At 41.1% G+C, this 27,486-nt stretch overlaps 1 protein-coding gene across 4 annotated transcripts in view; it reads left to right on the forward strand.

The window, feature by feature from the left end:
- Nucleotides 1-14,951, forward strand: part of LOC135320456 (neuroligin-4, X-linked) — a 303,270-nt gene extending 288,319 nt beyond the window's left edge. For all 4 annotated transcript variants that reach the window (XM_064483594.1, XM_064483595.1, XM_064483597.1 and 1 more), the window contains 2 exons: nucleotides 570-1,359; nucleotides 11,229-14,951. In XM_064483594.1, coding sequence (XP_064339664.1) covers nucleotides 570-1,359; nucleotides 11,229-12,078 — 1,640 coding nt within the window. In that variant the 3' untranslated portion in view covers nucleotides 12,079-14,951. The remainder of the gene's footprint in view (nucleotides 1-569; nucleotides 1,360-11,228) is intronic.
- The last annotated feature ends 12,535 nt before the right edge of the window (nucleotides 14,952-27,486 follow it).

Genomic DNA, 27,486 nt, shown 5'->3' on the forward strand with positions numbered 1-27,486 from the left:
AGTTTATTTTAATTGCACATTTTAATACCTTCAAAACAGAGAGGGTGGAAATAAAAAATAAATTCTGGATTTTATATTCTAAAGTGATTTCAGTGATTAATTTTTTCCTCATCAGAAAGTGGCACCTGGTTTTGCCAGGGAGACAAAATGGCTTTTGACCTCTTACGGCTGTGAAGCATATTTTTAGGGAATGGGGGATGTGATTGCCCTGAGATGTTTTATTTATAACATCTGGGGATGGAGATGCTAACATCACACTAAATCGAGGAAAGATAAAGCAATCGCATGTTTTTACCTCCTCAGCTAAACTATAAATGCTGTTTCACTTTTTAAAACTCTGTGTGTGCGCGTGTGTGTGTAGTGTAAGAACATCCCATAAAACCGGTGTCCAGTGGGGGGCGGAGAGGGAGAATGAGACGAAAATGAGAAAAAGAGGTGCTGAAGGCTGAATGCTCCTGTATCGAGAAATTCACATGCCCGAGGGACAATCAGAGCCTTCTTTGCTGAGTCAAAGCTGCTTTTCTCTCTTTCGGCTTTTCATTTGCATGTCCACAATTTTGCACCTGCAGGTCTGTTCCAGAAGGCCATCATCCAGAGCGGGACCGCCCTGTCCAGCTGGGCGGTCAACTATCAGCCTGCCAAGTACACTCGGATATTGGCAGATAAAGTCGGCTGCAACATGCTAGATACCACGGACATGGTGGAATGCCTTCGGAACAAGAAATACAAAGAGCTCATTCAGCAGACCATCACCCCGGCCACGTACCACATCTCCTTCGGCCCCGTGATCGACGGGGATGTCATCCCGGACGACCCTCAGATCCTGATGGAACAGGGGGAGTTCCTGAACTACGACATCATGCTGGGTGTCAACCAGGGGGAAGGACTGAAGTTCGTGGACGGCATCGTGGACAACGAAGACGGCGTGACCCCCAACGACTTTGACTTCTCGGTGTCCAACTTTGTGGACAACCTTTACGGCTACCCCGAGGGGAAAGACACGTTGCGGGAAACCATCAAGTTCATGTACACGGACTGGGCAGATAAGGAAAACCCTGAGACACGGAGGAAAACCCTGGTGGCTCTGTTTACAGACCACCAGTGGGTGGCCCCCGCCGTGGCCACCGCGGACCTGCACGCCCAGTACGGCTCTCCCACCTATTTCTACGCCTTCTACCACCACTGCCAAAGCGAAATGAAGCCCAGCTGGGCGGACTCAGCCCACGGCGACGAAGTGCCCTATGTCTTCGGGATCCCCATGATTGGCCCTACGGAGCTCTTCAGCTGCAACTTCTCCAAGAACGACGTCATGCTGAGTGCGGTGGTCATGACCTACTGGACGAACTTCGCCAAAACCGGGTATGTTCTTCTCCTCATCAGATTATTGCCCACCTCCTAGCACGTCTGGTTCTTCCATGTAAGTGTTGTGTGCACGGCTGGCTAGATCACAGTACAGAGCCACACGCACACATGCACACACCTGCACACACAATAACAAGAACAGTCTTTTTCCCTCCAGGTCTAGAGAGACCTCATTTTTCCCCCCTTAGCCCTAAGTTGTTTTCTGTCAAACCAGATTTTTACTAAGGTGCTAGATGCATATTAAAGACTGCTTCCTACCATCTGGGGGTAGGATTCAGATCTGTTTCACTGTTCTACTGAAAGTTGATCCCAGAGTTTCAAATCTAAATAGGACCCTGTCTCATTTGGTAAGTAATAGGGTTATCAAAATGTATGTGCTATGTGGCAAATTGTGTTTACTGCACAGCCAAGAAATGAAATAAATCTCATAATAAATATAGAGAAATACTATCTGTGTGTATAATATATACACTGTATATGTGTATGCACAGAACTCATCTTCTCATAACTATAGAGAAATCCTATGTATGTGTGTATATATAAAATATATATAAAGCATTTCTCTATAGTTATGAGATTTATTTCATATACAAACATACTTATAAATATGTTTATTTCATTTAGATATAGCTATTTCTGCAAATTTATTTCATTAATAAATGTAAATTTTATACATGGGAATATATTTATGTATACCTATACATGTATAGAAAGCTCTTTGGCTGATGTGGTACAAAATATACAAGAGTTATGCATACAACAGGGTCCACTGATATTGTACAGCACAGATTCTCTGCAAACAGTAAGAGAAAAGGCTTCCCAAAATCTTAAAGAGCTCCAAATATCAGAGCATCCTTTTCATTTCCTCATGTCTCGTAACCTAATGGTGGAAACTAATGAGGTATCATTCTGTTCTACCTGCGTGTGCTTCTGTCATTAACCTTGAACTTCTTGTACTGAATTGAAAATGAAGATGCCCGGGCTCCGGGAAGCGATGGTAAATCTTTCTGTAGGTGGCTGGGTCGTGGAACCAGGCTCGCACACCGCGGTGGCCCTGCAGTTCCTCCAGCCTTGTGTGGCTCCGCTGTGGGGATGTGGGGATACAGGGCATGTTTCGGGGGTTAGCACGTATCATTCTTTTCAACGATTCCCAGTAGTCCTTGGTGGGAAGTGGTTTCACAGCTTTGCAGTCTTAGGAAAAGCGTGGCTTGTTGCATGGATACCATTTAAAACGGTCAGATTTGGCAAGTTTTACCTGAGAAAGGCAGCGGGAGACGGAGAACGTGCACCGTTCGGGAGAGATGCTTGTCTTGCACCACAGGTTCTTTCTCTGACAAGGTGATCGAGGTCGCAACGGCAAGTATTTCTGAGTACCCTGGTTTATTAGATTCCTAGCATTACTGTAACTAAGCATCAAAAACAACACGGCTTAACACAACAGAAACGAATTCTTTCTCCGTTTCTGGAGGCTAGAAGTTTGAAATGAAGGTGTTGGTAGAGGTGAATTCCCTCTAAAACCTGTAGGGGAATGTTTCCCCACTGCTGCCTAACTTCTGGTGGCTTGCTGGCAGTGCTTGGCTTCGCCCGATCTGCAGGGGCAGCTCTCCGAGCTGTGCGTCTGTCCTCTCATGGAGGTCTCCCAGCACATCTCTGTCCTGATATGGCCACCTTCTTATAAGGACACCAATCACATTGCTGTAGGAGTCTTTCCTACTGCAGTGTGACCTCATCTCAACTTGACCGACTGCATCTCCAATGACCCTATGTCCAGTAAGATCAAGCCATGAGGTCCTAGGAGATTGGGACTTCGGCGTATCTTAATTTGAGGGAGAAACAGTTCAACCCATAACCTCTTTTAAAGGTGGGACCAGTGCCCAGTGTGTCCTAGAACTGCCGTTGCAAATCTGTGCATTCTCTTCAAGCAAAAAGACCCCCATGGGGGAGGAGGGTGTAGCTCAGTGGTAGAGCGCATGCTTAGCATGCACAAGGTCCTGGGTTCAATCCCCAGTACCTCCATCAAAAGTAAATAAGTAACCCTAATTACCCCTCCCCACAAAAAGATCAAAAAAATTTTTAAAAAAAGACCCCCACGGGCATACCCCCAAACAAGGGCCATGTCCATTCAGCACATTCCCATCCAAACTTCTTTCCCTAACATCAAAACACAACATCGTTGCTGCACTTTGCTTAAAGCCACCTACTTTCTTTTTCTCTTGTGCGTTTTGGAAATCAACTTTATATGCTTTCCTTAAATGGAAAACTGGGATCATTCATCATGAATGTAACTGAACCATTGAGGGGGGGAAAAAAACTGTGAAATCCAAATAAAGCCATTAAATTCTCATTAGCTGTTCTTCCTGCCAAAGGCTCCGAGACCTAGCCTCTCCCATCATTTAAAACAAGAGAAAGAAAAAGATACAGGAAATCAATGAATGTCATGAGATGGTTCGGAGGTGCTAGCATTAAATGGATACATTTCCCAGGACCTATTGGAGACTAACTGAGGACTGAAAATGTTGACAATGTTGAGTGCTTTTTAATGCCATAACTCTGTTTCCTAAAATCTCTTTGCTACTGCCTGTGGTTCACACCCCTCATTGCGGGAACTTAGACATGGAGATATAAGATAACCTGGGCTTAAGCACTGGCCCAGTATACTCACGTGGCCATCAGGGGTACGTGTTCAGGATACTTCAGGATTTCGTAAAGATGCTGAAGTAACTAGTGCAGATGGGAAAGGAACAGGACTGACTTGGAAGTATAGCTGTCATCTGAACTGGAGTCAAAACTGCAGGTGGAGATCTCAGGATATCCCTGATGGGAGGACCTTGGATGTCAGACTGAAGAACCTGGACTTGGTCCAAGCAGGAGCTATTTTTGTTTCCACGCTCCATGTGGAGCCTAGCTGGGATCGCTGTCAGGGGTACTAACGCAGTGCGTTTTCTCCGCTCATCAGAAAGGTCGTTGCAATGACTCAAGTCATCCTTCAAGGAAGTTACCCAGCCCTTCCCCTCTAACATACGTTGCAAAGGGCAACTTCAAATGTCGGTGAGTGGAAGGTCAGATTTCAGTGGCATCCAGTGAAACAAGGAAGCAGATTGAGCTGATGATGGTTGCAAGCTATTTCTTTTAAACATGATCAGCCCTGTGTCGGGGAGGATTTCTTTGTCCCTACGAGGGCTGCTAAGGTGCCCCAGCTGAGGAGAGTGAGGCAATATGGTACCAGGGAGGGAACAGCAGAGGATAAACCGTCTCTGATGTCACTGAGTGAAGTGAGATGCTTGACTCTGTTCTCCAGAACACATTCTCAGGCAGTGACCCACAGAGTATGATGGAATGTGTTTGAGTGCCTTCAACTGCTCCCTGGAAGCACTAGGGAGAGGGGAGGCTGGTTGTTAAGACGATCTTGCGTACGTGTATCACGACATCTGGCTGGGAGGAGAGGATGACGTTGCGACAGAACATAATTTTCCGTGCCCCCTGGGTGGAAATTCAAATCTGCTTCACCTCGTGAACAGCGCCCTGATGGTCCTGATTGTCCAGACATGTTGCTAGGGAAGCGTGCACCCTGAGGCTTCTTTTCGTACAACCCAAAGCTTAGAGTTCCAACATTACGTCTGGGCTTAAATATATATCTGGTATGCCAAATAATTTTGGGTTTTCTTTTTTTTTTTTGAGCACAGAAAAGTAATGTGGGGATGGTGCATGTGGTAGGCATGAAGGGGAGGAAGGAAGGAAGGAAGGAGGAAAGAAGGGAAGGAAGGGAAGAAGAGGAAGGAAGGAAGGAAGGAGGAAAGAAGGGAAGGAAGGGAAGAAAAGAAAGAAGGAAAGAAAGAAGGAGGGAAGGCGAACAAAGGAAGATGCTTTTGTCACTAGGAGACTGTTTCAATGATCCAGCTGAGCAGACGAAACCAAAATGGTGCTGCAAAAGAGCAATGAAGGCCAAAATACTAAGTAGCTGGATGCAAATAAGGCTACTTAGAGAATTTTGATAAATGAGAAGTAATGTCAGGGAAAAATTTTAAACTAATTCCAAGGTTTACCAATGATTATAAAGCTTTAAACTCTTTATCTCATGGAACCTCTGTGGGACTAGGGCAGGAAGGAGTTGGTCCTGAGCAGGCAGTAGAAATCAGGTGCTCATCCATCAAGGACCATTTCAGTTTGGTTTCCGTGTGGGGAGAGGCGGATGAAATGTGCAGAAAGAGGGTCTCTACAGAAGATCTGGCAGTGAACAGTAGTTTATAAGCATTATAGATCAAAGACTTTAGAAGCTATTGAATTCAGAGACGGGAGCGCAGTTGGCCAATAAGCCAACTTATATTATGTGATAAAAGAAACGTATATCTCAATATGTTGAAATATACCAGTGTAGGTAGGGTCGCTTTCAGATGCCATGTTGACTTTTGATTTTGCTAGTATCCTTTTTTTTAAACTTTTTTTATTGATTTATGATCATTTTACAATGTTGTGTCAAATTCCAGTGTTCAGCACAATTTTTCAGTCACTCATGGACATATACACACTCATTGTCACATTTTTTTCTCTGTGAGCTACCATAAGATCTTGTATATATTTCCCTGTGCTATACAGTGTAATCTTGTTTATCTATTCTACAATTTTGAAATCCCAGTCTATCTCTTCCCACCCCCCACCCCCTTGGCAACCACAAGTCTGTATTCTATGTCTATGAGTCTATTTCTATTCTGTATTTATGCCTTGTTTGTTTGTTTGTTTGTTTGTTTAGATTCCACATATGAGCAATCGCATATGGTATTTTTCTTTCTCTTTCTGGCTTACTTCACTTAGAATGACATTCTCCAGGAGCATCCATGTTGTTGCAAAAGGCGTTATGTTGTTGGTTTTCATGGCTGAATAGTATTCCATTGTATAAATATACCACATCTTCTTTATCCAGTCATCTGTTGATGGACATGTAGGCTGCTTCCATGTCTTGGCTAGTATCCTATAATTACTGTATATTCAGCTTTTGCTAAATCTTTTCAAAAGTCAGGAAACAGACAGGGAAGATGGCTTACAAAGAGTCACGGCATAACTCTGGTTTTAAAAGTGACTTTTATTGCCCAGAAGTGTTTTGAGCTCAGTGAATGAACATCTCTACCTGTTGCATGGGAGGGACTGAATACATAATTCTGGGTGCATGGGTGCGTCTCTTCTTAGAGGTCTAGCGGCTCTAAGCAACCGGGAAGTTGTTTTATGGGTGAGGAAAACCTTCAACCATCAGAAGGAGTACGGCAGAGGTATTTTTAAAGAAGTCGTGTTATGTATCTCTTGCAAATGAATGAACCATGGGGCCTCGGGAATGCATTTACCTGTCCCCTGCCAAGGTGATGTCCCAGGTGAAAACGTGTGTGTTAGGTGTTGGGAAATATGGATACAGATATACATTAAGGCCTTTGCTAGGGAATGAAGATGTGTCTGTTTCATTCTGTTTAATCATTATCATCTTTAATTTTACTCACGGGAATTGAGACACGCCGTACGCCGAAGGAAAGCGTAAAACACAAGACACTGATGTCCTCTGAGATCTTAGTGTCTTTGGGGTCTTTGACAAGGGAAAATGAGCTGTGCTAAAAACTCTGTGAGTTTGTCTTGGTTTACGACTTCTGACTGTGCATCTGTGCATCTCCAAGAACTTTAACAGACAGACTGTACCAGGCTAACACTTACTTATCTGTATTTTCCAAATCCTCTGCTCTGTTCTTCGAGAACAACATAAATGTGTTTCCTTACCTTTCAAACGTACACCACATTCCATCACAAAAAGCCTCGTATCCAACACAAAGAGACACTCTCTCTCCCAGATGCCTTCTCCTTAATAAAAGGTCAACACATTTAAAAGACCCAATTCAGTGAAATCAGATCACTGCGAAAATAGTAGGAATCCTCACTACCTTTCATTGCTTTTAGAACAATAAAAATTGACGACGGAATTTTCTGTGGCAGATTTCCAATTAAATAGGAATTTTTCAACAAGGTATGACAAAGACTGAAAAGAAGCATGAGGTGCTGTATTGAATCCAACATTTTTCTGAAACATATAAGAATATAAAAATAAATTAAGCGCAGATTATTTTAAAGTATTAAATATTTAATATTTATAGATAGTATATTATTAATATTATTGTTTATAAATGAAGACATAGCATCAGGACATATACTTTTTCAAATATTTTTAAATTTTTAGAAGTATTTTCAATATTAGTAAAATTTTAAAATATCTTTAATATGAATAAAAATTTATATGTTCATGTATAACTGAAAAATTATGCTCTACACTGGAATTTGACACAACATTGTAAAATGATTATAAATCAATAAAAAAAATATTTTTTGAAATCTTTTTCCACTCCTTATTGAAACCACAGCAGTTAGTGTGTATTTGGTTACATGGTAAGATTTCATTGTCTGGTATCCCACCTATATCATCATATCTATATATTACACATCTAGCCATCTCTACGTATACAGTATATAGTATGCAGTATGTCCTCTACTATGCAAAACATTTTATACAGTATTTACTATACACAGTATAGAGTGTACCATACATGCTGTGGTATACACACTATATGTTTTTACCACATATGCTATGTATAGTATATAGTATACCATATATACTGTGGCATACAGTATATTGTCATGCAGCATAGACCATGTGTGGTACATAGTGTACCATATATACTGTGGTATACAGTGTACTTGTATACAGCATATACTATATACATTATATAGTGTACTGTATATGCTATGGTATACACAGTATACGTTTTTACCACATATGCTATATATAGTATATAGTATACCGTATATACTGTGGTATACAGTATATTGTCATGCAACGAAGACCATGTGTGGTATATAGTGTACCATATATACTGTGGTATACAGTAAATTTTCATGCAATGTAGATCATATGTAGTATATAGTGTACCATATATACTGTGGTATATGGTGTACTTATATACAGCATATACTATATACATTATATATGGTACTGTATATGCTATGGTATACAATATATTGTCATACAACATAGACCATGTGTAGTATATACTGTACCATATATACTGTGGTATACTGTGTATTATTATGCAAAATAGACCATGTGTGGTATATAGTGTACCGTATGTACTGTGGTATATGGTATATTGTCATACAGCATAGACCATGTATAGTATATAGTATACCATATATTCTGTGGTATACAGTATATTATTATGCAACATAGACCATGTGTAGTATACAGTGTACCTGATACACTGTGGTATGCAGTATGTTGTCAGGCAGCATAGACCATGTATAGTATATAGTGCACTGTATATACTGTGGCATGTAGTATATTGTTATGAAGCATAGATTATATATAGTGTACAGTGTACTGTATGTACTGTGGTATATGGTGTATTATTATGCAGCATATACTATATATAGTAAAACATATCCTGGTATATAGTACACATTTTACAGTATATACTATATAAAATATATAGCATTCGGCAGATACTGTGGCTATAAACAATATATTATTTGTAGTCCTCTCTCCCTAGCCATTTTTTTATTTTTTAATTTTTATGTTTTTTAACTTTTTTTACTGAGTTATAGTCATTTTACAATGTTGTGTCAAATTCCAGTGTAGAGCACAATGTTTCAGTTATACATGCACATACATACATTCACTGTCACATTCTCTTTCGCTGTGAGCCACCACAAGATCCTGTATATACTTCCCTGTGCTACACAGTACAATCGTGTTTATCTATTCTACATTTTGAAATCCTAGCCATTTTTTAAAATTAATTTATTTTCCTTAGTTGAGTTACAGTCAGTTTACAACGTTGTGTCAATTTCTGGTGTACAGGACAATTTTCCAGTCATACCTCAATCCCTAGCCATTTTTAAGCATTCTAATTTGTGCATTGCAGAAAGGAATACCATTTATTGAGCTCTTACTACATGCCAGGAATATTGTCGTTATTATTTAAGCTTCATCACTTACTTCTTTTCTTTTTTTTAAACATTTTTATTGATTTATAATCATTTTACAATGTTGTGTCAAATTCCAGTGTAGAGCACAATTTTTCAATTATACATGAACATACATATATTCATTGTCACATTTTTTCTCTGTGAGCTACCGTAAGATCTTGTGTATATTTCCCTGTGCTGTACAGTATAATCTTGTTTATCCATTCTACAGTTTTGAAATCCATCACTTACTTCTAATCACATGATTCTTACCCATTTTATAGATGACGAAGATTAGACTAAGAAAGGCTTAAGAATTTGCTCAAGATTTCACAGCTGTCAAGGAGAGGTACAGAGCCCAGGGTACAGAGATGATTCTGACAGCCTCAGACTGAGGGCTAAAGTCCTTCCTGTAAGCAGATGTTACACCTGTTGGTCAAGGATGCTGTTTGCCTCCTGTACAATGTCTGGGGACGTCTGTAGACTTAAGGTCTTCCGGTAGGACCTCCCGGTCCCCCAGCCATCTGGCATATGAGCAAACAGGCAGTGGCTGGAGGCAGGTTCATAAACATGCTGCCAAGAAGTTGTTACCTGCAAGGTGGAAGTTAGAGCATCCAGAGCAATAAATCTGAGCAAGCCGAGTCTGCACATCATGTCTCAGGGTTTAGTGCTGTCCACTCAGTGACATTTTATCATGCACAATCTGAAATTTTCCAAAACAAAGAAACCTTACAATGAACTCTCTCTTACGCCTCATGTTACCAAGCCTAAAAAAAAAGAAGAAATGAGAATATGGTATCTTTGGGGAGGTGGTTTGTTATCTTAAAAGAGTTGGAGACAAAGATGTTTCAAGTACCATGTTTTATGGAGAATATCCAATTTTGATGGTTCTCACCCTGCCTGTGCCCACTTATGTAAATCAGGAGAAATTCTTACGTGCCAAGCACACTTGACATCTATAAAAACCCTCGATTTCTTGCCTCTTTTGTGGTTCTTCTAACGACCGTAACTTCAGCCTATTGGAAAGCACTACCTTAGCAAACCTCTTCAATTAATAGACTGTGGATTGATCTTTATGAGATTCAGTCTTCAAAAGGTTTTCAAGTATACAGGCGTTTTAAGAATACAAACAAGTGATGCCTATTTCCACTGGTTAACATTTAGTCATTACAAAAGCCAGTTTTTATTTGATTTTTAACATGTAGTTTAGTTGTTATTAGCCATAATATCTGTTTATTTACCAAAGAACATATTCCCAAGCAAGAAAGAGAATGCTCAGATTTTGAACCATAGCCTCTACATCAGAATTGCTCAAACCCAGTGCTGTTGACATGTGTGACCAGATACTTCTTTGCTGTGCAGTGGGGGCTGTCCTGTGCACTGGAGAACATTTAGCATGGACCCTAGACTCTACCATTCTTAGCACCACCCTTCATCTATAATAAACAAAAACATCTCCAGACATTTCCAGATGCCCCGTTGTGGGCATATCACCCCCGGATGAGATTTATGACTCAAAAGGAGTTAAAATTGAAATCCTGAAAATTTTCCAAGACACAATTTATTTTCCTTCTTTATGGTGGAAGATAATTTGATGCATTAAAAAATATATATATATAGCAATGTTATGAAAATGCTGCAATGTTGCCATCAGGAGTTATTTTTTTAAATAAAGATAAGAGGAGACTTTAAAGAAATGACAAAATGGTAGCTACGCTGGGATGAAAACAATGTATTTGTAGCTCGTCACCCCTTTGTGCATATCGGTAAACGTGTGAAAGGAACGGATTGTGATTTCATATTACGTTATTAAAATTTACCTGCGAAATGTGGAAGAGTGTGACCTTTCTCTTTCTCTTTCTCCCTTCTGTCCCCAGTGACCCCAATCAGCCTGTTCCTCAGGACACCAAGTTCATTCACACAAAACCCAATCGCTTTGAGGAAGTGGCCTGGTCCAAGTATAACCCCAAAGACCAGCTGTATCTGCATATCGGCCTGAAACCCAGAGTGAGGGACCACTACCGAGCCACGAAAGTGGCCTTCTGGTTGGAACTCGTGCCACACTTGCACAACTTGAATGAGATATTCCAGTACGTCTCCACAACCACAAAGGTTCCTCCTCCGGACATGACGTCCTTCCCCTATGGAACTCGGCGGTCCCCTGCCAAGATATGGCCCACGACCAAACGCCCAGCAATCACGCCCGCCAACAACCCCAAGCACTCCAAGGACCCTCACAAAACGGGGCCCGAGGACACAACCGTCCTCATCGAAACCAAACGGGATTATTCCACTGAACTGAGCGTCACCATCGCCGTGGGGGCGTCCTTGCTTTTCCTCAACATCTTGGCCTTCGCGGCGCTCTACTACAAGAAGGACAAGAGGCGCCACGAGACGCACAGGCGCAACAGTCCCCAGAGGAACACGACGAACGACATCGCCCACATCCAGAACGAGGAGATCATGTCCCTGCAGATGAAGCAGCTGGAGCATGACCACGAGTGCGAGTCCCTGCAGGCTCACGACACGCTGAGGCTCACCTGCCCGCCGGACTACACCCTCACGCTGCGCAGGTCCCCGGATGACATCCCACTGATGACACCAAACACCATCACCATGATTCCCAACACCCTGACGGGGATGCAGCCTTTGCACACGTTCAACACCTTCAGTGGAGGGCAAAACAGTACAAATTTACCCCACGGACATTCGACCACTAGAGTATAGCTTTGCTGTCTCCTTCCCCTCCGCCCCGGGCTCCCCCCCTCAACAACATTGAAGAGAGAAGGAAAGAGGGTAGCAACATGTCCCAGCAAAGAATGTGTTTCATGCCACTGGCTTAGGACAAAAAAAAAAAGGCAAAAGGGCATCTCATGTCCTTGCAAAAACCCTCCCCATCCACATATCCCAGTACAACGAGATCAACTACTGACCCTACAAAATGTGAAACGTATACATTGCTGTTACAATACTGCTTTAAGATCGCCGCCACTCCAGCAAACGTTAGTGTGACTACGACATCACCATTTCAAGGACGTGGATCTTTCCAATGTGACCGTAGAAGCTGACACTTCTGTAACTCAGCCAAGGACACACTGTTTCGGTTTTGGGTTTTGTTTTTTTTTTTTTTTTTAATTACAATCGAAAAACAAATAAATAAACGTTCTTTACGTGCCATAGAACGAATGGCTCTACTTAAGCGAAGAAAGAGTCTGTGGGCTTTTACCCAGCATACGGAGCTGTAATCGAGAGAGAAGGAAAAGTAGAATTTTATTATTAAAATAAAGGAACTGACTATGCACTTACATACATAGAGTTCTGTGCAAAGAGTTGGTTTGCCAGCCTGAACTATATTTAAGAAACTTTGTAAAAATTTAAAAAAAAAATGTATATAGCTGTGAGTTTAAACAAACCCACACACACAGAGGAAGAAAACAAACAAACAAACACACAAAAAGCTTTTATCGGTGTTTTTCACTTTGAAAGAGCTGTTAGCAAGCTTGTGCTTTCCATTGTGGTCTGTATGTACATAAATATATATATATATATACACATTAGTCATATCGCCTCTGTTTCCTCCAGGACAAAGGAGGATTTTTCTTCTTAATTACTTGTGCTCAAAAAAAAAGACTTGGGGTTTTCTGCTGCGTTTCATTTGTAGGAGAAGGTGGCTTTCCCACAGCGGACCCAGACCGTCTGTGCCACTGGGCCGTCTCCCCTCACGGGCCGAACAAATGCATGCTACGGCGTTCTTAGGAGACCGTTGTGGTTTTTTTTTTTTTTCAGGAAAACTTTTATTTTGTCTGTGTGTGTGTGTGTGTGTTAAGGCTTCATGAAGTTGCAACCCCAAGGTGGATCCCCTATGTGGAACGTATTTAAAGCTTGTTGAATTAGAAACACGCACATCCAGAGTGACAGCAGGAAAAAAACAAACAAACAAACAAAAAACCCAGAATACAAATCTCGTTCTGTGGTTCTGGTTCTTTGAATCGGTTTAGGAAGAGTTGCTTCTTCCCGCTCCAGGGTCCTGCCAAAAAAAGCGAAAGAAACCTTGTGTTTGGTGGTGCCACGCTCTGTTGCGTCAATGCAGCTCTGTCCTCCCCGGCAGCTGCAGGAGGGTTTGGCAGCTGAAGGACCTGCTCAGTTTAGCTAATCAGACTGAAGGAAGGCATGTGTCTTTCCTTTCTGTTGAAGCAGGAAGTCCCCTTATTTATCAGTAAGCAGAAGTTTTTGTTTTTTGGGGTTTTTTTTAATTCTTTCTATCATTTATGGGATAAAACATATGCTTGTCTGAAACTATTACCTTTTGTGGGTTTGTGTGTCAGTCACCGATCCATACGTAGGACAGACAGAAAACAGACCAGAAGGACAGAACGTGAAAAGTGCTTTGCATCGGTTTCCCGGGGAGCTAGGGACAGCTTCACTGTCAAGATGACACACGGAAATATTTGCCCACTCAAAATTGGTGAGATGGGGACTAGAGATCTGTCTGTCCCTCTGACACTTTGTCATTTTCTCATTGTCCTTTTAATTTTCCTTAAGGACTATTTTGAAAGTGTCCTAAAGTGGAAGGGAAAATTATAATGATAGTCCCTTTATATTTTGTCTTTGAAAAATTTTTGCAACACCAGGAGGTATCCAAAGATATTTGAAGATAATGTCTCTGGGCGTGAGGGTGTGGATCATAAGAACCCAGTCTTAAATTTCCAGGGTGGGCATTCTCCACAAAAATGGTCCAACTTCCTTGTCCCTTTGTTCGATCTTGGATTCATGAACCCGTAACCTAAAACCGTAGCGGAATCTATCGGAGTGTTTGAAAAATGCCCCTTAGGAAAAGACAGTTCTTGCAAATGCACACAGTCAATTCTGTTGCTCATCTTGGTTTAAGTTGGAGAGTGGTTCTCTGTCTGTACATAGGTGAAACATGACGGCCCCAACTTCGCACACAGCGACGCAACAGTTTCTTTTCCTGCAGCTAGCGGTGTCACGGGTAAGACTTCTGCTCACCCTTTTTTTAAAGCTCTTGTCAGGCCATTTCCGCAAGCTCTGCGTTACCCCAGCTGAGCTACGACAAACAGGCTCTCATGGAACTGCAAAGGAAGTCATGCTTGGCACCCGTGTGGGTCTGGTATGTTTGTAATGTGAATTCTAGTATTTGTTTAGTATTTCCAATTGTCTTCTGCTAGCAATATGCACAGTTAATGTATCAGGCTTGTGACATTTGGATAAGGAAAAAAAAAAGAGTTCTTGTTAAGTGAATAACTTTAGCTTTCACAGATGATTGTGATAAAAAGCAATTTAATACACCTTAAATGGTATCTTATTTCTACATGGAAAGAAGTTATAGAATCTTCATAGAGTTCTATGAGAATAAAATATACTTGCTATCTATTAAAAAAAAAAAAAGGAAAAAAATGAGAAAAAAATAAGTTTAAAAAACAAAAAAAAATCTTTCCTAGGCTTTTTTTCTTGACCTTCACAGGCACGCAGGGTTTAATGGTTTCTTGGATTATTATTTTGCGATTTTGTTTTTGATTTTGCCTTAAGTAATGATAGAAGATATATATGGCTGGACACATATGTATAAACTTTTCAGCAGCATTTTTAATAATAAAATATCACAGTATTTTCTAATGCTTTGTGCAAATAATTACGCGTCCATTCTTTATTTTGGAGGTGGCCGATTTTCTTTCTTTGTGTTTCGTTTTGCAGACGTCTCTTTGGTTTTAAAAGCTAAACGATGCCTTGATGTAGGTGATGAAGGGGAAATGCAGTGGGTGATGGATCTGTTTCTCATGGTGTGTCCTGGTGAACCGTTTTTGTGCCACTGTTAGGGATGTTCAACCGGCCTGACCTGGGAGAAGGGTGTCTTTCGTGGTATAATTCGTGACAAGGGGACGTTCCCTAAAATGGAACCCTTAAGTTTATTGCTCCTACAAATGCTTTTTGTTGTTGTTGTTGCTGGGTTATGAGTTGCGTTTGTTTTCGTGCCTTACGGCTTTCCAACAGAGAGCCTTATCTGGGTAGATCTTCGACAGCAAGGCATTTATTTGAGTAAGACTCGAGAGGCGGAGAATTAGTGCCGTGCCGTGGAGGGCTAATCTGTCCAGTCCTCGCCTGCATCTGGTCCTTCCTAATCTCACAGAACATTCACAGCAGCCCCAAGGGGCAGGCACCTGTGTGGTTTCTGTTTTAAAACTGAACAAGTTTGAGAATCAGAAGTGTTAAGTAGCTGGGCAGCAGCAGAACTGAGATTCAGAGGAAGATAGCGTGTTCAGGACCCAAGCTCTTTGCCCACAAGGGGTGCAGTGAAAATGTCTAACTCAAGTTCAGGGATGCCATGACAATATGAGCTAATGGTCAGATAAAAGGAAGCAGCCAATACTGTGACTGTCTGCTGTATTTGAACTCTGAATTTTTTTTACATGTTGGAGTCAGGTCATTTTCTGAATGTGAGGCACACAGGATATATATATAATCTATCTATCTATATAAAGAATACACATTACATATAAATAATAAAGATTAATAAATATATGTTATATATTCATAATTTTATTATAATAGATGTTCAAATATATAAAGTACAAGAATTTATAATTATATAGATAATGTGAATATATAATACACTATTTTTATCTCACCATGTGAAACATTTATATACACTTATATATAAAATAATATATAGATAATATACCATATATGTGATCTACTATGTAATATATATTTTGTATATTTATTTATAAACATATTACACATATGTATGTATTTATAACATTGTTATCTATTATATATTCTCATGCATACATGGTATCGCATACAAAATGTGTATTACATATATATGTAGATATTTAAATAACTAAATATGTAAGTAACATCTCATAAGTATATAAATAGATATATCTATTTAATGAAAATGCCATTTTCATGGATTTAAAATTGGCTCAATTTTAGGTAGAGGGAAGTGGGTCACTGTTTTTTTCACTCTTTTATGTATTCTTGGCCTTTCTGAATAACGCAAGGACTGAGAAGATTGTACACACTCGTGCGTTCAGTCATGAGAATGTTAACCAAGTCCTGGAGCTGCTGTTAGAAATGAAAGAGGAGGAACCTCTTTCCAGACCAGAACCCCAGGTGCAAGTAGGCATTACAGCCAGGGAAGCAGCAGTAGGTGCTGGAGAGGCCCCCCCCCCCCCAGTGCCGTAGGAGTAGACACACCCCTTTAACCTCACCCGCCAGGAGGGGGCAGCGCTCTGCAGGATGCTACCCCACCCCATGTTTCTCCAAGTATGTGGCGGGGATCCATGCTGACGAATCACTGGTGGTGGATGCTTGGGGGAGGGCAGAACTCCACACCTTTGAAGTGAGAAGACCTAGGAAGTTGGGGGGACCGAGACTTTTGTGTGCGTGTGTGTGTGTGTCCTGGCTGAAAAATAGAAGGTGTCACTAGGAAACAGTGTGAGGAATGAGGGGAACAGCATCTGAGGATAAAATGCCTCAAGTCAATGCTTGTCCTGAATTCAAGCAGCGGGCGCTGAAACGTGGCACAAAAGCGGTGTGAGCACGTTTGTGGTTGCGACCCATCCTTCTCGAGTGTTGCTGTTCCAAGAACGCGCTGGACCCTGGGCTACAGGGCAGACGCTGCCACGGCAGGCGCGCTGTGGGAGGGAGTCTGCACAGTGGTGCCCACCTTGCTGGTTCCCAACTCCCCTTGACGGTTTTGGGGAGCCAGATTCCAGAGCCTTCACTCCAGAAGCAGATGTGGGGATGATGTGAAGTGGGGTCGAGGGGCTGGGTGCAGTGAAAGCAGCTGAGAAGGCAGGTAGAGTGATCTGCTTGAGAAATTAATTCCTATCATCTTTTCAGCAGTGGTGGGGACAGAGATAGGAGTGAGGGAATAAATTCAAAAAGATAGATAGATAGACAGACAGACAGACAAGATGGGTGGGTGGATGGATGGATACATACATACATAGACAGATTGGATGGATGGATGATGCATGGAAAGATGGATAGATGATAGATAGATAGATAGATAGATAGATAGATAGATAGATAGATAGATAGATAGATAGATTAGATGGATGGACAGAGAGACGGATTAGGTAAATCGGTAGATAGGATGGATAGATAGATAAATAGATAGGATGGATGGATAGGTAGCATGGATGGATGGATGGATGGATCGATTGATAGGTAGATTGAATGGATGGATGGATGGATGGAAAGATGGATGGATAGATAGATAGAAAAAAAATGATAGATCAATCCATCGAGAGACGAAGGGAGAGGAAAGGAGAAACAAGTTTTACAGCTGCATGTTTCAGAACCCATAAAGTGCAACCATCAGAGATAAGCAAGCACATCTTGGTGGAGTTTAGTAATTTACAGGCAAGAACGGTGAGCCCTCTGGGTGAGGAGTTCAGACGGAGTAGCCAAGACTTTGGGGTTAAACTGGGTGGCTTTAGGAGGGCTGAACAGAGCAAGACGTTGTTCTGGATGGGTGGCTCTCGGGATAAATCAACGTCAGTAACTTTTAGCCAGGAAGTGAGGGCAGCAGGGCACGGCTGGAGTTGCTGTGGGCAAGTAAACCATGGAAGTGAAGAGAGTGTGGAATCGTTTTGAGGGACTGCAGACCTGCCTTATTCCTTATCCCAAGCTGTTTGAAGGACGGCCTTCATCGGATGTTATCTTGAATTATTTTTATGCAGTGTCCACCCTGCTTAGCCATTATCAGGCTAGTTCCTAGCAGTCACATGGCAGAATTGTTCTTTCTTTCTTTCTTTCTTTCTTTCTTTCTTTCTTTCTTTCTTTCTTTCTTTCTTTCTTTCTTTCTTTCTTTCTTCCTTTCTTCCTTCCTTCCTTCCTTCCTTCCTTCCTTCCTTCCTTCTTTCTTTCTTCCTTTCTTTCTTTCTTTCTTTCTTTCTTTCTTTCTTTCTTTCTTTCTTTCTTTCTTTCTTTCTTTCTTTCTTTCTTTCTTTCTTTCTTTCTTTCTTTCTTTCTTTCTTTCTTTCTTTCTTTCTTTCTTTCTTTCTTTCTCAGAACTTCCTCCAAACATATTCATCACCTCCTGCCTTCTGGGGTGCCTGATTAGAGAGGAAAAGAAAAAACAAAACAAAACAAAACAACAAACTAGGTTCTGCTAAGGGAGTAAACGTGAAGGTTTTTCTGCTAAAGAAATGGGTATAGGGAGGAAGGTCTTTTACTATCTACCTTCCCGCAAAGTGACCGTGAGCACATGGGAGCTCCTGGAAGCTGAGAAAAATGTCCAGTGCTCTCCGCTGCGAGAAAGCTCCAGAGGAAAATTATTCTAAACCCCTCACCCCGAAGACCAACACAGAACAGAGCTGGATATAGGAGGCAAGTGGGGAGGTGCATTTCAGGAACCCCAAAACACAACCCTAAAAAATGTCCCCTAAAAAAACCAGGAGTTCAGATGGTGCCTCGTTTCAAATATAAGCATCATTGTGCTTCACTGATAAGGTCAGTCCAATATTATTATCATTATTATCATTATTAATTTATTAACACAGCTTTCAAGCAAATATCTTCGGGCTTTCCATATTATTGGGTTTTAGGGATGATTTTAGCTACTGTGTAGGTAACACTGAAATTACTTTTCTCGAATGATAATGACGGCAAAAATATGTAACATTGGATGAGGATATGCATTCCTTGCAGAGAAACTCTTAGAACAAGTGCTTAGAGTTTTTTTTGTTTTGTTTTTAAGTGTTGGGTCAACCATTTAAAGACCGTTTACAGGTGTACCTTGTTCTCCTGCACAAATAGAGGGTTTGTGGCAACACCGTGTCGGGCAAGTCTGTTTGCATTGTTTTTCCAACAACATTTACCCGCTTCGTGTCTCCGGGTCACATTTTGGTCATTCTCAGAATATTTCAAACTCTTTTATGATGATCATAGTTCTCACGGTATCTGTGATGAGTGACCTCTGGCGTCACTGCTGGGACGCGCTGAAGGCTCAGATGAGGGCTAGCATTTTTTTTAGCAATAGCTTAAATTTAATGTATATACATCGTGCTTTTAGTTGCAATGCTACTGCAGTAGACTACAGTTACATGCACTGGGACACCAAGTAATTCATGTGACTTGCTTTGCTGTGATACTCACTTCATTGCGGTCGTCTGAAGCTGAACCCACTGTCTCTTCGAAGGATATCTGTACCTGAATTTTAAACCTTTCGAACAGTAATCAAAATGCAGTGTTCTAAGTCAGTTAGATGTATGAAGTCATGTCATCTTTATACCACCCTCCTAGTGTCCATATTTTCATTTGACTGATGGGGACGCAAGTACAGATGAGTCAAAGAATCCGTCAAAGTTGCATTCAGGAAATGAAATAATCAGGGTTTGCAACCCGGTCATTTCGCTCTTGAATGTGAATCACCTATTCTCTATTATCCCTGTTTAGTAGAGAGAAAAAAAAAAAAAAAAAGCCCCCTAGACGGATTTTGAAAAATCTAAAAGAAAAAAAAAAATGTCACCATCACTTTGAGAAAACTGATAGCTTTAAAATTTTTAATTCTTTCCATGGAAACGTAACCTCAGCCACCTGGTACTCACACTCCGATGCCATGCGACATGCATATCGGATTTTGCAGAGCGCCCGTTTATTTAAAAACACATTGTATCATTTTAACCTATTGTTTTATTTACAATGTTAAGGCTCGTTTTGGGTCGTTAAACATTCGTTATCTCATTTTTGCTGAAATAACATTTCAAGACGCCGACAACGCCTACGTCTGACCTGAGTGGGTGAATACAGAGCATGAAACTTGAATACAGAGCAAGTGAAGGAGACTGGAGAGTCTTAAGGAGGTAGTGTTACACGAGGAAACATTGTAAATAATTTATAACACGCGAGAGGAAGGCTTACCAAATGCCTTATAAAACCCAGCTTTTGAAAGACATGGCATTTGAATGATGGGAGAGCAGAGAGAATCCTGTTCACAGCCTCAGGATTCCATGTGCCTGGCCCCTACCTGTGTGGCCTCAGCACGCACTTTGTAAAGTCGGTGGCTATTATAATAACCCCATGAGCCCCAGTGCCCCCCGAGCTATCCCCGTGCACTGCAGGAGGAACCCCACACCCTAGATGTATGCAATGTCAAAACAAACAAACAAACAAACAAAAAACCCAGAACCCTTTGTTATCTGATTGCGATGCCGTCACCAATCCCACACATCCGTTTTAGAAGTTCCTTCCATCCTCTGGCCATTGGAAAAGGATGCAGATCCTGGCTGAAACCAGATCCCAGGTCCTAAAAACAAAACAAAACAAAACAAAACAACCTACTTTTGTTGATTGTTGAATTTGTCATTTAGGAAGTGTAATTTCACCTCGAATAGCTTTCATCTATTGCTGTGTGATATTTTCCACTCTGCCTCTCCCTACATCTGAAACTCACATTTCTATGAGCAGGCACAATTCTAAGAGAAAAAAATTGTAAGGATCTGTGGTCGCCTTTCACAACCTTGAGCCACCTTTTTATTCTAGACCTGAAAGTAACCATCACATAACAAGATTTCACCCTATTCTTCCAAATTGTTTTCAATCACGTTTATTTTTTTTAATTGAAATACAGTCAGTTACAGTGTGTCCACTTCTGGTGTACAGCACAATGTCCCAGTCATGCGTATACATACATATATTCGTTTTCATATTCTTCTTCATTAAAGGTTATTACAAGACATTGAGTATAGTTCCCTGAAGAAATTTGTTTTTTAATGTATTTTTGTATATAGTGGCTAACATTTGCAAATCTCAAACTCCCAAATTTATCCCTTCCCACCTCCTTTCCCCAGTAAGCATAAGATTGTTCACTATGTCTGCGAATCTGTTTCTGTTTTGTAGATGAGTTCATTAATGTCCTCTTTTTTTTCTTTTTTAGATTCTGCATATGAGTGACATTATATGGTATTTTTCTTTCCCCTTCTGACTTACTTCACTTAGAATAACAATCTCTAGGTCCATCCATGTTGCTGCAATTGGCATTATTTTATTCCTTTTTATGGCTGAGTAGTATTCCATTGTATAAATATACCATAACTTCTTTATCCAGTCATCTGTCGATGGACTTTTTCAATCACATTTAAGTGTGTCCTACATACCAGCAGAAAGAAGGCATGCAGTAACTTTTCAAGTATGTCTCTTTGTTAGTTTCCAGGCATATATGTATTTTTTATATATTATATATATATATATATATAAAATAAATTATGCAAGGTGGGGAGCTAATGTTTTATATTTTGAATTCATTATCAGGATGATCAGGATAAAAATAATTTATATCATGTTTGCAAAGAGTATGCAAAAACATGTGAGGGTTGGAGGATCTGTGTGTGCTAGAAAAACACACTAAAATGCCCTCTGTTAAAAAAAAAAAAAAAAAAGAGTAGATGACTCTTATTGTTCAAAATAGCCCCTGGAAGCATTATTGCAGTAGGATGCTAATGAGAGAAGTGGAGAATTTTGACTTCTCTGATCTGATGTGGAAGAAATGGTCCCCAAATTATGCCATCTTTACGGGTGCTGAGTGTCCAAAATTGGAGGAAATGTGACCTTCAGTTGTGGTCCATGAAAATTAAATCTCACGTGGACCTTTGTCCTCAAAGGAGTTTTGAACCCTTGCATTTATGGCAAAAATAATTTAACAGAAGGAGTGTCCACTTGGGAGCCAAGATTGCTAAAATGTGTGAATACTTGTTTATAACAAAAAGTCACAGGGCACCTTATATTTTGCCATCTCATATACCATAATGTACTTTATTGCTCATTTACGTTGAGGGAAATGTTGGAGCCACATAAATGCAATGTTTCTACAAATAAGCATCAGAAATTGACTTTCACTATATAACTCCGCCTACAGTTAATATAAGCAAAGGCCACGGTAAGCCCTGTGGCAAATAAACAGTGTGTGATCGGAGCCCACGGTACCGTTCTTCACCCGGGGGTGGGGGGTGGGGGCGGGGGGCGGGCAACCCCTCGCTACGTGTCCATACAGCTGTACGCTGTAGCAACTGTCTCGGGCTCAGTAAAATTTGGGACAACCATTCAATTCCATGCATGACTTAAGTTATTTATCTTATTTCCCTTAATAGAGAGTCAAACTTTTTAAATGTTTATTCCTCCCTTCCCCCCACCCCCACACATGGGTTTAATCCCCAGGACCTCCTCTAAAAATAAATAAATAGACCTAATTACCCTCCCATCAAAAAATAAATGAATAAAGAAAATTTTAAAAAAGAAAAGCAGAAAAGGAACCCAGAGTGAGCATGTTTGAAATACATGAGGGCAAAGAGACTGAACGATGTTGCGCTAGGACCATGGCAGTAGCAAGAAAGTCAAGTGCAAGATTTGGGGGAAGACTAGTGAGCCAGGGAGGAAGCTATGGGGCAAAGCGGAGAGAGGAGGGGTTCTGCAAAGGGAGCACTGCTGACTGAACCTTCCCGTTCCAGGTGCTGTCTGTTTTCCTTTATGACAATCCTCATCGGTTGCGTCTCATTCTGATGGGTCTCCCATCCTTGCTATAACATCACGAGTCAAAGATAGATGCACAAACGTTCCTCATGACTCAGACACCGTTTTCGGTGTTCGTAGACTCCCCGACCCCTCCCTCACCTGCAGCCCTGTCTCCCTGTCGCGTGATGGCCAAGGGCCTTGCTAGGGTTACCGTGAGTTCTGACGCTGCTTGCGGGGAGAGTGGAAATCAGAAATAAGTGGCCAACAGTGGTCCTTTTCCCTTTCAAGTCAGGTACCACTCTTTCCCTTAGAGTATCTTAAAAGGATTCTTCTGGCTGAATATTCCATTTTCGTAAAAGCTAAACCTACGTTTCTGCTCTGTTTCCCATCCCTTCCCTTCATCCTACAACATCCGATTTCACATAGCATCCACCTTTGCACTTCCTTCTGAGCTGTCATAACAGAACCGCCTCAGGGGGGAGTTTTAGGTGCGGCACATGCCTACGTTGGTCACGAACCCTATTCTCTGTTATGCTAAATTTGTAATGACTGGTCCGTAAGACCAGGGGTGCGTCGAAATGACAGGGAAGGAGGGTAGCTCTGCCCACTCTTCTTTACAACAACAAGTCCAGTTTGCACTGGCGAGGCCACTTCTGCCAGCCGGATGAGTCAGATTGGAAACGACCTTTAACTTATGGGGCTCATCTTGTGTCAACAGCCTTACGAAAAGAAGTGTGTGGAAGGGAAAAGGGAACGTACTTTGTGATCAGAAGAAACATCTCTTAGACTTTAATTAGGAAAAAAAAAGAAAAGAAACATGTATTGTTGCCAGCCTATTACAAAGAAGATACAGTAGTTATGGTTGGGTGTTGAAATGATATGAAATAAGTTTTCTCCGTAGAATCTGGTTGTGCAGAAATGTCTCTTTTTACGGCAGGTGTTTTCAGTCTAAACCAGCGGCTAGCCTCTCCCCTTCCGTATGGATGGTGGGGACGGTGTGATCTGTGGTGAACCAACACGGGGGGAAAAAAGAGGAAAGAAAGGCCCTTCCCAGCAGCTCCTCACTGCTGTCTTAGTGAGCCTTCAGCTATCGGGGGAACGACCTTCCCGCCTAAGATGAGGACCTCAGATGCTGTGTTTCTTGCTTGGGCTGGGTGGTCACCCTGGCCGTGGTCTCATCTGTCTTCGTTAAGACAGACGTGCAGAAAAAAGTCCACGGCCAGACGCTTCCTGGCAGGACTCTAAAGAAAGGCAGCAATTTGAGGGCGTGCAATTTTTTTTATGATCAGTGCGCCATCACAAGGGATGCATCAACAAGAAAATCAAAAGCCGTCTTCCTGGGGGGAGGGTATAGCTCAAGGGGTAGAGCGCATGCTTAGCATGCACGAGGTCCTGGGTTCAATCCCCTGTACCTCCTCTAAAAATAAATAAACTGAATTACGTCCCCCTCGCCACCACAATAAAATAATTAAATAATACAATAATACAATAATACATAAATAAATAAATTGTTTTAAAAAGCCGTCTTCCTGTATCACCACTGGGAGGAATCCACACTCAGCCTCCCAAGGGAAAGACTCAGAGCTTTGTGCTAAGGAAGCCCTTTACGTTAACCTGCAAGGCATGTGGCTAGTAAGAGGGAAGCAGCCTGGAGCATGTCACAGTGCGTGAAGGCAGCCGGGAAGAGAAAGAAAAATACCATATAATATCACTTATATGTGGAATATTGGGGGAAAAAAAGACAAATGAACTTATTTACAAAAATGAAACAGACCCACAGACATAGAAAATAAACCCACGGTTACCAGAGGGGAAGGGGGCGGGAAGAGATACACTGGGAGATCCAGATTTGCAGATACACACTACTATATACAAAGCAAATAAGCAACGTGCTTCTTTGCATACCTTGTAGTAACGTACAATGAAAAAGAATATGAAAATGGATATATGTGTGTTCGTACATGACTGACAAACTGTGCTGTACACCAGAGATTGACACAACATTGTAAACTGACTATTACTTAGTTAAAAAAAAAAAAAAAAAAGAGGGAAGCTCCCAGAACCCAGGGACCAAAATCAGGGGGGGCTGGACGTTTGTCCTCCACCGGCCAAATGAAGGTCAAGTGACCTTGGACGGGTCACGTAATTCCCATATGTTTATCTGCTAAGGAGGGACAGTGTTTGCATCTCGGGGTACAGTAAAAGATGCAGCAGAAATGGCAGATTTGAGAATTTCTGATAAATGCACTGAAATCTCAAAGGGTCCTGGGTCATTGGAGTCTCTTTCCAATGCGTTCCCCGGCAATATCTGAAGAAAGCTGTCACTCCATTGTGCCGTCTTCTAGGAACTCTGCTTAACAACCGGGCATCATGCGTGTTTTGTTTTGTCCCCTTTTTGTCAGGCATATTTGCAGCTGGCACAGGACTGAGACCTGGTGGGGGGGGGTGCATGAGAAATAAAGGAGCATGTTTTGTTCATCTTCCTTAGGGGACGGTGCAGACACGGCAAAGGAAAAAGAGAGGATTTATAAAATAATACTCAGCGATGTTTACCAGAGGAGATAAAACAAAGAGAAAGGTATTTTTTGCTGGTGAGGGGTGTCTCGGACACGCCGCTTCTGATCTTAAAGGGGCAGGAGATGTGCTTGGTACAGAGAAGACACTAAAATTTCCTCCCCAAGGATAAACCCCACGCACGTACTCACACACTTACTCTGTTACGATGCTTAAGCCCTCATCATGTCCTGGGGTGGGCGCGAGACGGGTGGCTAAAGAGAAGTGATGGTACTGAGACATGTATGATTTGGGGCAATCTGGGGAACAAAAAGTTACTAATTTTCCTTAAGTTTCTTGATCATTAGGAAGTCTTAATATAAATCCATCTGTAGTAATAAGTATAATATATATTAGACACTTATAATTTATATACATTCACTTCTCCTATTGTGAGACAATATTTTGAGACATGAAAAACATATATACACATGCATGTATATATTTATCCTAATATTATAAAGGCTGTTAAAAATATATATATAATACATAGTGTAGACTATGTATCTTGCATACACACGTATCTGCAGTGTGTATATATATATTATATATATATACACACACATAACTGCTGATGGAGGAACAAAAGATCTCCGGGGCATACAAACTTTTGTTTTGAAACACACCAATCATGTATTTTTTTTTTTCAATTTTGTCTTCTAAAACCTCCACCCAGGATTTGAACATAAATCTTTACTTTTCTTGCAATTATTTTTATTTTTTTAATTTTTTCAATTAATTAAATGATTTATTTATTTATGTTGAAGGAGTCAGTTTCCAAGGTTGTGTCAATTGCCGGTGTGCGGCACAAGGCTTCAGCCATACGTGGACATATGTATATTCACATTCATATTCTTTTTCACCAAAAGTTACAACACGATATTGGATAGAGTTCCCTGTGCTCTACAGTATGAACTTGTTTATCTTTTTTTTTTTTTGAATTTTAGGCATTTTATTTTTTTTTTTAATTTAGCATCTGTTTCTTTTTTTTTTTTTGAAACCAGTGGAAGTTCTGTGGCTTTCTGTTTTATATATAAGACTGAGTACCTGCAAATCTTGAGTGATGTTTAGATCCATACAGTCTGCTTCATTCATTTCAAAGTGATGTAAACCTGCACGTGTGAGACGAGAGAGGGTTCTTGGGCCACGTGGCTGGTCTTTTACCATTAGCGTTGCATGGACACCAGCAGTGGAGACAATGTTGTTAGGCGTCCGTCAGACACAGAACAGGTGCCACGTTAGGCGGAAGTCGACACCCACCTGGGGCAAATGCCTGTGACCCACGACATCGTCCCAGCAACAGAGAAGTCATTCCGTACGCAAATATGCAAAGTTCATAGTACTGAGGCCACTTTTTCTCAATCCAGCTGGGTGTATTCATCTATACCATCTCTGGGGGAAGACCAGAGGCCAACTTCTGCTTCTTGCTTTAGAAACTATTTAGAAACTGGCTAAGGATGGACACAAAGACACACTCTGGGATGTGTGTGTGTGAGCAAAATATATACTTTAGGTGGTCAATGTATAAGAATATGGCGTTGTATATATGTCAATGTGTAAATATTAATAAAGTATCGAATATTTATAAATATAAATTATACATATAATGTTTTGCTGAGCCATGAAAAGTTCTTTCTATGAAGTTGACCAGCGTCCTTTGGACAGGTGTCCTTAGAAGAACGTTAGACAATGTTTCTCTCATCCGTGAGCATCTTCCTTTATTGAGACAACATATTTTGTGGCAGGTGAGAAACCTTCAGTCTCAAACCACAATGATTCCAGTTTCCAGCTCCCACACTGACTCACTGTTATTTGACCTTAGATGCGTGACTCAGAGTCTCCTCCAGCTTCAGCATCATAATATACATCATGTCATAGAAATAGAGGAATATTATAAATATCTTGCGGTGACCCCATTTTTCTCCTGTGTGTGTAATGAGAGTATAATCAGGAAAGAAGTAAAGGTTTATTTTTCTTTCTCTTTTTCCTTTCTCAGTTTTATTAAGTAGAATTATTACAGTTTGCACATACACATTATATTGCATGTAAATACACATACACAACATACTGCACATATTTTCTTAGTTTGCATATACGTTCATT

The sequence above is a fragment of the Camelus dromedarius genome, chromosome Y (assembly GCF_036321535.1).
Source record: "Camelus dromedarius isolate mCamDro1 chromosome Y, mCamDro1.pat, whole genome shotgun sequence".
Classification (NCBI taxonomy): domain Eukaryota; kingdom Metazoa; phylum Chordata; class Mammalia; order Artiodactyla; family Camelidae; genus Camelus; species Camelus dromedarius.